The sequence below is a fragment of the Camelina sativa genome, chromosome 8, assembly GCF_000633955.1.
Source record: "Camelina sativa cultivar DH55 chromosome 8, Cs, whole genome shotgun sequence".
NCBI lineage: Eukaryota > Viridiplantae > Streptophyta > Magnoliopsida > Brassicales > Brassicaceae > Camelina > Camelina sativa.
In genome coordinates this window covers 2,718,704-2,734,436 of record NC_025692.1, presented here as the reverse complement: position 1 = coordinate 2,734,436, position 15,733 = coordinate 2,718,704, and the positions used below count along the sequence as shown (strand labels likewise).

General features: G+C 34.7%; 4 protein-coding genes and 1 pseudogene across 5 annotated transcripts; 2 read left to right on the top strand and 3 right to left on the bottom strand.

Annotated features, from left to right (window-relative positions):
- LOC104705804 lies at window positions 2,100-3,330 on the bottom strand. The gene is made up of 3 exons (XM_010421882.2): window positions 3,228-3,330; window positions 3,028-3,098; window positions 2,100-2,416 (listed from the first exon to the last, which is right to left on the bottom strand). Exons 1-3 carry the CDS (start codon window positions 3,295-3,297, stop codon window positions 2,303-2,305), a joined length of 255 nt encoding a protein of 84 aa, XP_010420184.1. The 5' UTR covers window positions 3,298-3,330; the 3' UTR covers window positions 2,100-2,302.
- LOC104705802 (uncharacterized protein At5g19025-like) lies at window positions 5,020-7,097 on the top strand. 2 transcript variants are annotated; one of them, XM_019228272.1, is made up of 3 exons: window positions 5,020-5,485; window positions 5,573-6,200; window positions 6,637-7,097. In XM_019228272.1, the coding sequence occupies exons 2-3, from the start codon at window positions 5,684-5,686 to the stop codon at window positions 6,831-6,833; spliced, it is 714 nt and encodes a 237-aa protein (XP_019083817.1). In that variant the 5' UTR covers window positions 5,020-5,485; window positions 5,573-5,683; the 3' UTR covers window positions 6,834-7,097. The 2 variants fall into 2 exon arrangements, with proteins under 2 accessions (XP_019083817.1, XP_010420183.1); XM_010421881.2 differs by lacking the exon at window positions 6,637-7,097 and having other exon boundaries at window positions 5,022-5,485; window positions 5,573-6,602.
- On the top strand, window positions 7,808-10,241 carry LOC104705800 (annotated as a pseudogene).
- Window positions 10,185-12,765, bottom strand: LOC104705801 (vacuolar amino acid transporter 1-like). The gene is made up of 3 exons (XM_010421880.2): window positions 12,492-12,765; window positions 10,874-11,484; window positions 10,185-10,784 (listed from the first exon to the last, which is right to left on the bottom strand). The coding sequence occupies exons 1-3, from the start codon at window positions 12,634-12,636 to the stop codon at window positions 10,266-10,268; spliced, it is 1,275 nt and encodes a 424-aa protein (XP_010420182.1). The 5' UTR covers window positions 12,637-12,765; the 3' UTR covers window positions 10,185-10,265.
- Window positions 14,140-15,670, bottom strand: LOC104705799 (gibberellin-regulated protein 4-like). The gene is made up of 4 exons (XM_010421879.2): window positions 15,475-15,670; window positions 15,243-15,284; window positions 15,082-15,115; window positions 14,140-14,569 (listed from the first exon to the last, which is right to left on the bottom strand). The coding sequence occupies exons 1-4, from the start codon at window positions 15,538-15,540 to the stop codon at window positions 14,388-14,390; spliced, it is 324 nt and encodes a 107-aa protein (XP_010420181.1). The 5' UTR covers window positions 15,541-15,670; the 3' UTR covers window positions 14,140-14,387.

Sequence of the window (15,733 nt, the reverse complement as noted above, 5' to 3'; positions counted from 1 at the left end):
ACGCTTTGTAAGCATAGCTTCCAAGTAGGCGGCTTCAGCTGACATGGTGTGTGGTTCATGTTCGACTCCTGTAACGTGCGGTATGTTAACGGTTCGTTGTTGATCCGTGTTGTCTTCTCGGACAAGGTTCTCGCGAGTTNCTTTATAATTATTTTCAAGATATGTATATATATATATATATATATATATATATATATATCTCATAATCAGATTATTTNTAGGAGTTGAGTTAAGGTCTTGCATCTGATTGACGTGCACGCCACGAAATCTAGAGCTTGCTTCGGTAAAAGCTCTCCCTACTGTCGCCAGCGAAGCGTTCTCCTCCCGTAGCCTAGCGTTATCGGCCTCGATTTGCGTNACAAAATAACATATAAATAACATATAAATAACAAAAAATTAACAATATTTACTTTTAAAATATGAACATTTTCATTTTTACCCTCTTTTACATAATTACAATATGTTANCGACATTGGTCGTATCACTTCTGTTTCCTGTCATCTCACGTAGATTACTTTTCCCCTCCTTCTAGCGCCAATTGTTTGAGAAAAATTTATCGATTCGTTCAAAGACTACGGAAACAAGAAACAGATGTTGAATAGTTGCTTTTATTNGCATTTTCATTTTTACCCTTTTTACACAATTACAATATGTTAAATTAATTTTTAGAAATTTTTTTAAGGTTTGGGTTCTCTATTTTACATTTAAGATATATTTAGGAAATATATAAAAAATATTTAGATATTGAATAGAACATTTTTTAATTAATAAAAACCATAAATGATTTAATATAATAATTTTTTCTTTTTTATTTTTTATTTTAGAAATTTTTTTTGGTCAACAACGGTCTTCACCGAAATTAATCAATCAGTGTACCAGATTGTATGTCTATGGTGTTGAACACATGACATCATATAGTTCATGCATGTGACCATGTAATACATATACTACGTGTAGTTGAGTATACAATAATATAGTTGGTATGTGTGATCATGTATCCACCTATAGTTCAAGTAGCTAGCCATCTTTTTCCTTTTTGTTTTTTTCCTTTTTCTTTCTTTCGGATTAAAAAAAAAAGAGAAAACATTAATTAATTATTTGTTCTAAGTTTAACCTATGAGGTAATTAGACCTCCTTAAGCATGAAATTTAATTTATACTTTCAAGTGTTTCATAAGTTAGAAATTAATATTCGTATTTTATGTTGAAGATTGCTTATATTATTTATTTAAGATATTGTTTGTGAATTTATTTATTTAAGATACTAATTTAGGGTTTTTTCCCTTTTTAAAATTTTGGTTTCTGATAATACAATTACAAATTAGGCTTGAATTCGAATTTGGTTTATAGATTTTGACAAAAAAAAAAAAAAAAAACAAGTTTATAGATATGGAAATGATGTGAAGTGATATTAGTGCAGTGGCAAATGATAAGTTCTTAATGTACAAGATACCATCATACCCGTGATCGAGTCTTGCTCTTTATCAAATGTAGAGATTTGGCTGATGGACCGGCCAGTTGTGATCGAATGGTTGACAAAAAAATTAAAAAAAAAAACAAGATATGCAAATGATGAATACATTTAAACACATTCGATATCCAAAATAAAACGGTTGGATTATTATCTAGGTGGTATATTTTTCGGTCCAAAATTCATTATTTTGTTTAATTATATTTTTCTAGTAGTTTATTTTTTTTATCAAAAAAAATCTAATAAAAATTAAGTTTCAGTATTTTTTTTTTTTTTGTCGGCTGATATAACCAATAAAAGAATTTACTAAACAAAATCAATTGAAAGTACCAACAAGCAAAAAAAAAAAAAAAAGAGAAAACAAAACAAGAGAGACAACTACACTACTCCACTTGATCATGAAGCCAAGAAGACCCTCCAAGTTTAATCTTTGTTTTCTCCATTTCTTTATATTTCATTTTGGTGTTTTTTTCTGTTCAGTTTGGATTTAGAGAAATATTAAACTTACTTCGGTTTTGTTTTTTCAGATGTTAATTTTTTTAGACCATCTTTTAATTGCAATACATTAATACAAAAAGAAAAGAGAAAACGTAATAAAAACAACATATAAAAAAATTGATGTGTCTCGAAAATTTTCAATTAATAATGACGTTTCCTTTGTGTTCACCAATTATATCAAACAAGTATTCTTACAATTTGAAGTCATATTTTCCACAATTAAGAGAGTAGAGCTTCTTCTTAGCTTATCAAATTTTCAAATTACATATTGGTATTTATTTTGTTTACGAACAAAAAAAGACACTTTAAGACGAGCTTGTTGTTTTTTTGGAAATTATGTAAGCGGGGGAGATTGGGGAGGAGGAGAGGCCACGAAACCATTCCAATTGGTGTTGGACCCCGGCGGGTCATAATCCATCAGCTCCATCGTCTTTCTCACATTGCCTTCCTGTATTCACCATTTTTTATTGTAATATAATTAATTAAAATTCATCCATAAAGAGAAGGAAAAAATGTACTTCTTTCTCAATACAAATACAATTAACTATATACAAAAAAAATCAGATGATATAATTTAATCCTTTAAAAAAGTTAAGTTTAAGTACTATATGATTAGTCAAAGAAGAAAAAAAATAGCAATATACACAAAAAATAAAATGTATAATAGATGCAAAGAAAACTAAGCGAAAACTTGAAACTTAAAATGAGATGATGAATTGTTATAATTCTCCATTCCATAAATACAAAAAAAAAAAGTAACCAGTTACAAAAACGTAGTTCAGTACCTTAAACAAAAATCTAGAATCTTGTTTTTCTAATACCATTTCCAAACATTTTTGGTATTGTTCGAAGAAATAAAAAAGATTTTTGCACATCTTGTTTACATTATAAATGGAAGAAAAAAAAACACCCATAAACTAATTAAGTAATTATCATATTCATAGGTAGTATTATCCAGGAAAGAGTTCTGAATATATATCATAATGCAACAAAAAAAACAGTATAAGTTCTAAAAGTTGAAGAAACTGATTAAAGAGAAGTAGAGATCAGAGAAAGTACCCTGGAAGAAAAATGCTCAGCAGTACTGTGAACTCCTGACAACTTTGCAGTTCGCAAGTTTCTCCCCATGGCTTATAAATTCACAAACAAAAATCATCAGGCATGAATTCTAAATCACACTAAAGGCTAAAACATAAACTCCTACTAATATTTTCAACAGTGTGATTAAAAAGAAGAAGAAGATTTCAATTAGCTATTACCAGTGGAGAAGAAGATTAGTAGTAAAAGAGAGGAAACAAGAAGAACTTTGAAGAAACAAGATTGACCCATTGTTGTCTCTTTGAAGTTCTGAATTAAGATTTCATTTATATTAAAAACTTTATATGATTATTTTAGTACTAATAAGTTTTGGTAGTTATCAAACCAGTCCTATTACTATAATAGTAAAACTTTAATAAAGAGAAAAGAGAACCTTTAGCTTCAAGGTTTTCCACTTTTCCTGGAAACTGCTCCAGCTTCAGATCCAATGAAGAAATATGGTAATTAACATATTAAATTTACTCTATATATTTTTATTCTATATAACTGAATTATTATAATTAAGAGATAATCAAACTTAAGGCCTAAATTGCCAAGTTGATTATTAGGAAGCAAACTCGCACGTGTAACCCTAATGATGTGAACTGGAGTCGAGCTCCTCATGTCTGCCACTACCAAAGAGGCAAAGAGTATCAGTATTATTGGTAAAAACTTTAAAAGCTGTATTTCTCGTGTATATAAATAATAATAGTCAAATATTATTTATGAATCTACCAAACTTCTTAAAAAGTAAGACTTTCTCCAGTTATAATTTACTTTTAATTATAAATTATTAGTTAGGCTTTTATCCACAAACCAGAAGGTTGGCGAATAAGGGGTTTTGCCACTTTGGACTATGAAAATCAATATCGTAATGGAAAACACCAAGTGTTGATAATAAAAAATAAAAGGTTTACCCATTTTAGTGAAATCTTCTATTCTGATCCAGAGAAAATATCGATTACCGTGTTTTTTAAAATTAGAGACAAGGTTTGACTTAGTTTTAATTGAATATCATGCTGTCATTCTACTAGTATAGCCGTCCATTAACATTTTAACACATAACAAGATAAACAAAATGAATCAATAATTTGTGTTATTTAAAAAAATGTTAAGCCAAAAATAACGTCCGCGCATGTGATTATTCGAGTATTGTATTAAAAATCCGTGCGTTACCAAATTTTATGAGATAAGCAAAAAGATTAACATTGGTTGTGTCTGCTTTTCCACTGTTCACTATAAATGAAACGGATGAATAAGTCAACTTTAAGTCCAAACAAAAAAGAAACTTAACTTAAGATTTAGAAGTCTTTTACGAATCTATCAAGCTTTAGGGTCTCAATTACGGCAGCAATATTATTGGTTAACCTATGTACTTTGTGGACTAAATGGTCTCCGACTGAACCTCATTTTCTACTTTTTTTAGGTGAGCTGCCAAAAATGTAGCTCTGGCCTCTGAAAGGACCAATCAGTGAGAACAAACCAAAAACGTGTTTTTTCCTCCAACTACTTCGGTCGGTGTGTTTTGTTTGGTCCGCTCCTTATTACAGAACTAGTTTACCCACTCCAAAATCGAAACTCTCTAATAGGTGTTAATGGCCGAGAAAAAAAAAGAAAAGGCTACTACTATATGCAAAAAGGGCTTGGGCTTCATTCATGACTTTGGGCTTGTTTCTTGTGACTTGCTTGTAATTACTATGATATATTATTTTATATATTTCGATGCAAAAAGAAAAAACAATATTGAAAGGGGTAAAATCATAAAATATAATGTAGAGATGGTCAGAAAAAGAGCCAAAACAAAAATAAAATAAAAAAATTCTAATGAAGCCTAGAGAAAGAGATGTCTAGTGTGCAGTAGTGACCCACGAAATCAACAAAGTATCTAAAATATTAAAGTTAAAAAAATTAATAACACTTTGATTTTTGTTTTAATGCACTTTGGAGTCATGGAGACACATACACCTATGCACGAACCATAGAGTTTTTGTTTAACTCCGCACACATAACATAAGCTTAACGCGCGTGTGTGTGTGTGACCTCCTCTCTTCTCTTCTTACACAACACGATCACACCCAATTTGGACCATAAAGAGAGAAAGAAACAAAAAAAAAAAACACACTTCAAAATCATCATCATCATGTTGACGAACACGATCTAATTTTTCCTTTTACATATAGAATTCCCAAAACTCCAGATTATTTTTTTCCTTTTGTTTTTTTATTCGACGGTGATGTTGTAGTTTCCAAACCCTCTATAACGTTGTCTCCTACTTCTCTCCTTATCACGTTTCAGCTTCTTCCTCCTATTTTGAATTGTGAAGTTGAAGTTTTTGAAAGATTTGATGATGGATTGATCTGATTTCGAAATTTTCATTTCTGTTTTAAGGGTTCAATTGATTTCGATCAGATTGAACCCAGTTCCAGTCCAATCCAATCAGGTTCGTTCCAGATATCACTTTTAAAACTCGATCTGTTTATTAAAGTTTTGATTTTTATTGTGTTTGATCGATTTGGTGTGATTCTAGGAATCAGAGTCTGGAATTGTTCTTCTTGATTAAGAGAGATCGAATTAGATTTGATCTGTTTCCTCTCTCTCTCTCTCTCAAAAAAAAAAAAAGGATTCAGCTTTCTCTGAGATGGTATATTTCCAGAACTCAATCTCACTCATAGACCAATCTCCAAACATGGCTCACTCTGCAGATTTCAATCATCATCATTCAAAACACTCAAGAAGCATCAACAAGAGACCATCATCGTCATCATCATCATCAAGCTGTTCTTCGAATTTCTCAGTCTGCTGTGACGGATCTAGATCAGCTGCGATCGATGTTTTGATCTTGATCGCTGTGATCACATCTTCCGGGTTCTTGATCTTCCCTTACATCAAATTCATCACTGTCAAATCTCTCGAGATCTTCTCAGAGCTTTCTTGTTTAGTCAAAGAAGAGATCTTGCGTAACCCTGATCCTATTGTCTATGGTTTGATAGCTTTGAGCATCTCATGCACTGCTTTATCTGCTTGGATGATTGTTATACTCTTGTGTAGTCGTCATAGATGTGGGAAACCCAATTGTAAAGGGCTTAGGAAAGCGAATGCTGAGTTTGACATTCAGTTAGAGACTGAGGATTGTGTTAAGAGCAGCAACAGTGGGAAGAGTGTTAGCAAGAAAGGGTTGTTTGAGTTGCCTCGTGATCACCACCATGAGCTAGAGGCAGAGCTGAAGAAGATGGCTCCACCTAATGGAAGAGCCGTGCTGGTTTTTCGGGCGAAATGCGGGTGTTCGGTTGGGAGATTAGAGGTTCCTGGACCTAAGAAGCAGCAACTGCAGCAAAGGAAGGTCAAGAAATGAAGCAGAAAAGGTTCAGTCTTTTTGAAGTAAAGATAATGATCATTACAGGGGTATGATGATGATGATGACGATGATGATTAGCTTATAAACAACTTTTGCTCTTTTGGGTTTAGTGTTTTTTTTTCTTTCACAACAACTTCTTACACAAACTAATATATGTTTAAATCTCCATGTGTTTAAATAAAAGCTTTACATTTAGAGGATATTGCAGAGAAAAATAGTTTATACTTACTAGGAANTGAGTGTTAGCAAGAAGGGTTTGTTTGAGTTGCCTCGTGATCACCACCGTGAGTTAGAGGCAGAGCTGAAGAAGATGGCTCCACCTAATGGAAGAGCCGTGCTTGTTTTTCGGGCGAAATGCGGGTGTTCGGTTGGGAGATTAGAGGTTCCTGGACCTAAGAAGCAGCAACTTCAGCAAAGGAAGGTCAAGAAATGAAGCCAAAAAGGTTCAATCTTTTTGAGGTAAAGATAAAGATCATTACAGGGGTATGATGATGATGATGATGACGATGATGATTAGCTTATAAACAACTTTTGCTCTTTTGGGTTTAGTGTTTTTTTTTGCTTTCACAACAACTTCTTACACAAACTAATATATGTTTAAATCTCCATGTGTTTAAATAAAAGCTTTACATTGAGAGGATATTGCAGAGAAAAATAGTTTATACTTACTAGTAAAGAATAATGATTACTTTGGTCTCTTGATTCTGTTTTTTTGGCTTTCATGGTAGTGGTTTCAAATCCTTGTGTATGCTCTGGATTCTGGCATTTCTGTGTGCTTATGGTATAGTATATGATCTATGATCTGGTTGGGAATTTTTTTTTTTTTTTTTTCCAACCATACATTAAATTAATAATGACTCCATGGTTGGTTACCCAACTCAGGGGTATGTGATATCTAGGACACTAGTTCTAGTGGAATGGTCTAAAACTAATAACTAAATCATGGTCTTAAATGTTTGAAAGTGATTACCGATCCTTTAGTAATTTAGGGACTTTTTCCAAGGACTAGGCTTGGGTCTAAGGCACAATGGGGCCACAGAGAGATTTATTATGAAACTCTATTTGCCTTTTCCCCCTCCAAGTGTATGGTTATGTAAATTTCAGTTTTAAAAAAATGGAGATTGGAAAAGATCAAAGGTTGGACAACGATTACATCAAATCTCACATCCAAGCTACATATACTTCTGTGTGGATTGTGATATATAGATTTTTTTTTTTGGTTTCATAGTAGACAATCTCTGAATCATTCAAGAAACATTTATATGTTCTAGAGAAGACAAAAGAAACTAGAAACATCATATCCTCTTCGTTTTATCATGACTCATCATCACCTTTTTTGGTTATATAACAATCTCGAAGAAACCTATCAAATAAAGATATCAAAAGACCAAATTTTATTCTCAGAAATTAGTAGTCTTTGGCGATTAAGCTCGATGAAAATGGCATCATCATCATCAGCTTTGTCTCTCCCTCTTTCTAACATCCCAACTTGTTATAAGAAGTCCCAAGAAAAAACCGACTCAATTATCCAAATACAGTCACAACCCTAGTCTCAAACCCCAAACTTTAGACCATAAACTCACCAAAAGAGCTCTACTGAGTTTGACTGCCTTGGGATTTACGTCTTCTCAAGGAACTTTTCTTGCTCAGCCGGCAAAAGCTGAACCAGAAGCTCCCATCGAAGCCAATTCCAATAGAATGTCGTACTCGAGATTCCTGCAGCATCTGAAAGAGAATGAAGTGAAGAAAGTTGACTTGTTCGAGAACGGGACCGTTGCCATCGCGGAGATCTCCAGTCCAGCATTAAAGACCCAGAGGGTTAGGGTTAACCTTCCCGGTTTACCAGTCGATCTGGTGAGGGAGATGAAGGAGAAGAACGTCGATTTCGCTGTTCATCCCATGGATGTGAACTGGGGAGCCTTCTTGCTCAATTTCTTGGTGAATTATGGGTTTCCTTTTATCTTACTTGGCTCTCTCCTTTTAACATCTTCTTTAAGAAAAAACCCTGGTGGACCTAATTTGCCTTTTGGTCTTGGAAGGTAAAAAAAAAAACATTCATAATCAATTTTGAATATAGTAAACCTAAGATTGAGATCCTAATGTATGTTTTCTTGTAACAGAAGCAAAGCTAAGCTTGAGATGGAACCAAACACAGGGATAACGTTCGAGGATGTAGCAGGAGTAGACGAAGCCAAGCAAGACTTTGAAGAGATCGTTGAATTCTTAAGAACCCCAGAGAAATTCTCAGGTTTGGGGGCTAAAATCCCTAAAGGCGTCCTGTTGACCGGACCACCGGGAACCGGAAAGACTCTGTTGGCCAAGGCTATAGCCGGAGAAGCCGGTGTTCCGTTTTTCTCACTGTCCGGCTCGGAGTTCATAGAGATGTTTGTTGGTGTAGGAGCTTCTAGGGTTAGAGACTTGTTTAACAAGGCAAAGGCTAATTCACCTTGTCTAGTGTTCATTGATGAGATTGATGCTGTCGGGAGAATGAGAGGAACCGGTATAGGAGGAGGAAACGACGAACGTGAACAGACGTTAAACCAGATTTTAACCGAAATGGATGGGTTTACGGGGAATACCGGAGTGATTGTGATCGGTGCAACGAACCGGCCGGAGATTCTAGACTCTGCTTTGCTCCGACCAGGAAGATTCGATAGACAGGTATGTTCGTTTATCCATAAACCGAATAGATCGACCAATTAATTAATGGTTAACCTGGACCGGTTTGGTATAATGCAAACAGGTTTCCGTTGGTTTACCGGATCTAAGAGGAAGAGAGGAGATTTTAAAAGTTCACAGTAAAAGCAAGAAACTTGACAAGGAAGTGTCTTTGAGCGTAATTGCCCTAAGAACTCCAGGCTTCAGTGGAGCTGACCTGGCGAATCTTATGAACGAAGCCGCGATTCTCGCTGGAAGAAGAGGACAAAACAAGATTACCCTTAAAGAGATTGACGACTCGATCGATCGGATTGTGGCCGGAATGGAAGGGGCGAAGATGATCGACGGTAAAAGCAAAGCGATTGTAGCGTACCATGAAATAGGACACGCTATTTGTGCGTAAGTTCCGGTTCAATTTCATGTTTTTAATTTTCATTTCTCCGGTTTAGTCAGAGATTAACCGGTTTTGATGCCGATTAGGACTTTGACGGAGGGTCACGATCCGGTTCAGAAAGTTACTTTGGTTGCTAGAGGTCAAGCACGTGGTCTTACTTGGTTCTTACCGGGAGAAGATCCTACATTGGTGTCTAGAAAGCAGTTGTTCGCTAGAATCGTCGGAGGACTAGGAGGGAGAGCCGCGGAGGATGTCATCTTCGGGGAACCGGAGATAACCACCGGAGCCGCCGGCGATCTTCAGCAAGTCACTCAGATCGCAAGACAGGTATAGTAATTAAAAACACAAATATTCTAAACCAAAAATAACCGGTGGGATTTTCTATTTGGGTTCAGATGGTGACGATGTTTGGTATGTCGGAGATTGGTCCATGGACACTAACCGACACAGCGGTTAAGCAAAACGACGTAGTTTTACGCATGCTCGCTAGGAACTCAATGTCCGAGAAACTCGCGGAGGAAATTGATTCGTCCGTGGAGAAAATAATCGGTGACGCTTACGAGATCGCGAAGAATCATGTGAGGAATCACAGAGAAGCCATAGACAAAATTGTCGATGTTTGTTGGAGAAGGAGACCTTAACGGGAGACGAGTTCCGAGCAATTTTGTCTGAGTATACTGATCAACCGTTAAATACCGATGATAGAGTTCGAATCAGAGACTTGGTTAGTGTGTAAAAATATAAATGGTCGAAGTAAATAAAATAATAATATCGTTTAAGTATTACAAATTTTTCTATAACCTATTCGGATTTTCAAAATCGGCCAAAAATGTCCTTAACCGCTTTGTAAGTTCCGGTTATCACAACCAAGACACCGGTTAGTGTAATACCGATGAGAACCAGTGTTTCGAAACCGAGTCTTCGGTACTTCCCAGAGATCTTTAAGTAACACAAACATGGCAATATCACCGATGCGGATGCGCTCAAGAATGCACCAACAAGACTCATAAGATCACCGAAGAAGGGAAGAAGCAATGCCACAATCACATTGCTAGCAACCAGCATCGTACTCAGCAAAAAACGGGACGCTCTTTTGTTAGGCAAAAACCGAGAAAACCGGCTTCTCATTGCGTCGATAATAGGCGTAACCATTAGAGCAAACTTAGCTATTGGGTTCACCAATGTAGTCCATATCGCCACTTTTGAACTAAGCTGATCCGTAGGAAGATTCAATGTTATCTGTGAGTCAACATTTGTTCCATACATTAGGTATCCCAATACCGCCACTGATGCATATATGAATGTGCATATTGTGAAACATATAATCATAACCTACATATATATAAAAAAAAAAAGGGCAAAATCATTAGTCTGAGCTTTTAGTGTAAAAAGTTTTGAGAGTGCTTTTAAATAAACCTTACGTTTGAGAATTGGCGTTTGTTCTTCATGGAAGTGTATAGCGTTGGGAACACCGGGTGAGCACAGTAACAAAATGCGTATAAGCTCACGGAAGTAGCGACTCCATTAGGACGAAAGACCTCTGAGTTCTTGTTCTTGAACCCTACTCCTTCAAAAGCTCCAACCCAAAAGATAGAAGCAAGAATCAACCCGGACGCGAAGACGCCACTAGCGGAAATATAAGAAAGAATCCTCATATTGTCTAACCAAACCGAGGGAAGAATAATGAGAGCTACAAGGACGATGAACATTTGCTTGCCATGGAATTCAAAACCCATGAAGTTGAATCCAACATTTGAGAAGAGCTTGTTAAGGTTGTCACCTTCTAGGATCAAGAAACTAGTCGCCACTAGGTAAAGCTCGAGGTTCATGAAGATGGAGACGACAACACGTCCTGTGTTTCCAAAGGCTTTGTAGCCAATGTCCGGGTATGATCGAAGCAGTGGATCCATGTCCATACATCTTTTAATGAGAATGGCACTATAGAAAGTTGTGATTGCTACGGTGAAGAGTATGATCAAACTTAGCCATCCTCCCGATGCTAAAGCATAAGGGACCGATAATATACCCACACCTAAAGAAAAAAGTTAAAGTTGATTACAAGAACTAATATTTGTTTAAAACGCTAATGCACACGTTTTACGCAAAGAAGAGAATTGTGGTCTACATCGTTATCAAGATAAGATATTTGATTTAAAGTGCGATTTGTAGAAGAAGAATACAACTTGAAAAGGGGAAGACGTGTTGTTGATGTGCTAGGATGGTTAGGAGACACGTTGTATCTAGATAGTGAATTTTGGTTTGTTTTTATTTTATTAATCAGACGGACTTCTTTTGTCCGTACATAATATAATAAAAATGGCTTAATCATGTGTTGGCTAGACGTGTGTAAAACTAAAATAACTAGTTTAGCTTTTACGTTATTAGTATAAACTAAAAGTATCTAGTTTGGTATAGAAATAGAATCATTTAAACACACAACGATAGTGGCCTCTCTTTAATAGACCCATTCATAATTAAAAGCAATACTCCAGTGGGGGTGATCGATGAATGCCTATATCAAAGAAAACAAAAGGAACTTTGCCAAATTATTTGTGTGTATTAATTTCAGGTAAACGGTACCATCCTAAGTTCCTAACCTTAAAAGACAACAAAGGAACATTTATTTGGTTGTTTAGCTTTACCTTTCCTACACCATCAAAAACTGTAACATTTGCTAGATTAAGAGAAAAAAAAAAACAATTGGAATTTAACGGTTTGTCTAACGCAAAAAACATCAATAACAAAAAAAAAACTGGAGAAAACTATAAACAATATAAAAAGATAGGAATGAAATCCACACCAATCTAGATACAAGATAAAGTCAAAATCTTGTGTTAAAAACATCTAGAAATTAAATAGAATATAGCTAAATTTAGGTTTCTCTAGATTGTTTCTATGTGTATATATGTGTGGATAAGCTAAGAGTTGGATCTTTGTCCGTGAGTTATGGAGCTTGGGGATAAGAAGAAGGAAGTGCTGAATAACTCAAAAAGAAAAAGAAAAAAAGAGATAAAATCAATTAGGAAAAGGAAATGAAACCTGATAAAGCGTTAATGCCATGGAAACAAGTCTTGGAGAACGAAGTGTTGCCCTGTGAATTATAATCATTAAGCGTTGCTTCTTCATCATCATCAATATTCTTAACGATGAATGGCTCCGACATGATATCTTTCTCTTCGCTCATAATTGTTTTAGTCTTTGACTCTGCTGCTCTTTCGATGTCGAAGAGACAACGAGATAGGGAGAGACGGAGAGATCGAGAGGCGCCCAAGGAGATAGATAGAGAGAAGTTAAGTCAAAAAATAAAGAAAGACTCGATAGGCAATATATTTATATGGTGACAGTATTAATAATTTACTAGAGCCGAAATATGCGATTACATCAATGATTAGAGTCGAAGTTTGTGCAGTATGCACCATGATATGCACGAGATTAGCGAGACAGTTTGGCAATATTCTATTAAATGTTTATTGACCAATTAAATATTTGTAAAGTGGATTTTCAGAAACAAATTGAAATATTAAGTGCAATTTTTTTATAACCATTTATACGAAATCTACCATTAGAGTTGTCATAAAAAATATTTGGTTGGAATATAATTGAGAAAATTCAACAAAAATTTCCATGCATAGTTAATATAAGAGAGAATGCAAGTATCAAATCCTTTTTTTAGTAAAAAATGATTGAATTTAATAAAAATACATGGTCTAAAAAGTAGTGCATATCATGTCAATAATCTGTTGGACGAGTCTGGACTCTGGAGCACATGAATTGCCACATGTTTTTTTGTCGTTGTTTTGTGAAAAAAACATCTGACAAGTGAACCCCAAGTCTTAGAAGTTAGAAGTAAGTATGAATGGTCTCGATTTGGTGTAAATCACTATCATATGTTAGTTTTAAGTCATATATAAGTTTCGAGTGGAGATGTTCCACACTCTGAGAACGTACATTTTTAAACAATAATGACTATATATATATATATATATATGTAGAAATGTACGTTCAATATTTATATATTTCGAATGTTTTCACAGTTGTCTTGCACGTTTCCATTCGAAACCAAAAAGTTGTACAGCTTACAGAACACTTTCTTTAGAAAAGAAGATTACTCGTTGCCTGTCAATTCCCCATGTTGTGCAGGTACATATCTTCTTCAAGATCACCGCTCAAAATGAATGTAAAGGTGTCTAACCTAAAGAGAGCCAAATTGAGCTTTGTTGTCAAGCCTAATTAACTAATAACAATACGTTGTACTCCAAAACGTCATATGTTAAGAGTATTTATTAAATTTACGGTAATGAACTGGTAACATATTTCTTTAAGTTTGTGGTTATTTGTGGTTCATATCAGTGCACCGATTGTAATATATCATTGTCGTGCCCACGCCCTTGTCGCAGAGAAGATTCAAGATTGTGGCAAAATTTTAAAACCATAAATCTTTTTTAGAAAAGAAAAAAAACAAACAAAAAAAAAGAAGATTGTGGCAAAACGCCATCGCGTAGAAGTAGAACACGTGGTTTCGTAATAAGCGTTCAAGTATCATTAATGGGCTTTTTAAGACTGGGCCGAGAGACCCAAACGTCTTACTTTCTATTTGCGTTATTTTTTCTGAAAAGATTGTGTTTTTGGTTTTGCCAGTATTTTCGATTTTTATGCATTCGACTCGGGAAAAAAAACAAAAAAAAACTAGGAACATCAAAATATTCAATAAAATATCATTGATAGGCCACTCTCATTTTTTTCAAGGATTTAGAACAAAATCCCAAAAGGAGTGACATAATATTACAACATCAGAAATATAATAAGATTGAAACACAAAATACTTTTTAGAAAGAAAAATAAAACAGATGAAAGTGAAATTTTAGTTATCGTCCCAATAATTATTATAAAAAGGAACCGATACGATAGTGGAAAGTGAAGTAAGGGGAGATATTTTCAAGGGCATTTAGGTCCACCCTCTTGAGTTTTCCAGTTGTTGTAGCAACCGCAAACTTGTTTGTTCCCATAATAACCCGGAGGCACACAGAGACACTTCCTGCAGCACTTGTTGCAGAACGTAATGCAGGCTTTGTGGTACTGTGTCTGCTTACACCTCCTATCGCATTCCGATGGGCACTCTGGTCATTGCATCACAATCAGTTTTCAATAACCAGTCAATATTTTTTTCACCACTCAATAATAATAAAACAAGAGAATCTAGTGAAAGAAACGTAAAAAATGATGCCAAAAGCTGGGGACATGTTTACGACTTTTTCTACTGTTTTGTGGGTCTCAAGAAGGACACAGTGGATTTGCTTTGACTCTATAACCATCATTCAGGGGTAATTTGGTCAATATCCATAATGGATCTGAGAGACCAAACACCAGTCACTCCACTTTCAACTAGTTCGAGTTCGACAATAATATAGAACTGAAATTTGTACTTTTTTTTTTTGTCAACTGGTTTTATATTGATAATATAGGTTATAACTTCCCTTTTTTTACAAAAACATCTACACCCTGAAATTTGTACTTACTTTCCTATTTTTTTAATACAGAACAAAATACCTAATATCTGTTTTCAGAAGTTACGTGTTTAGATTTTAATTCTTTGTTTTGAGAATAATAAGCTGTGAAGAAAAACACTTACGGGTAATTTTCAGGCTTCCTTGTCTGTAACGTTTCTGAAAAATTAACCAAAAAATGTATATTAATTAAACACTTTTTCGTTTAGTTAAGAGATAACATTAGGTTATAAAATATATAGTTTAAAAGGTATTTTTATTGGTCGGTTTCAACATTAAAACTTACCGGATCAAACTTTATTGGATAATTATATCCATTGGCCATCACCTAAAAAAACCAACAAAAAAGAGACAATAATAATTAATTTCATGAAACGGTAAACAAGATCAATTACAACCAAAAGTAGAATAATCGAACCCACATTATCTCAAATCTTGTTAATAAGGAGAGAAATCATATATATTTATCTCCAATATTTTCAAGCATTAAAAAGAAGAAGAAAAAATCGAGATGTTACCATGGTTTGAAGCAAGGAGAGAACAATGAGGGCCAAGAGGAAGATAGCTCCGCATGACTTTGCCATTTTCTTAGTTAATCCAAAAGAACCAAACACTCCTCTAGATCGCTCAAACTAGTTTTGGTCTCTTTTTTGTTTGAGGTTTACAAAATAAGTGTACTGAAGAGGAGCAGTTTTGGTTGAGGACCCTATGATGTTGCATATAAGCTATATATACACACAGTTGCTCGTATCAGTTATTCCCTGTGGCAAGACATAT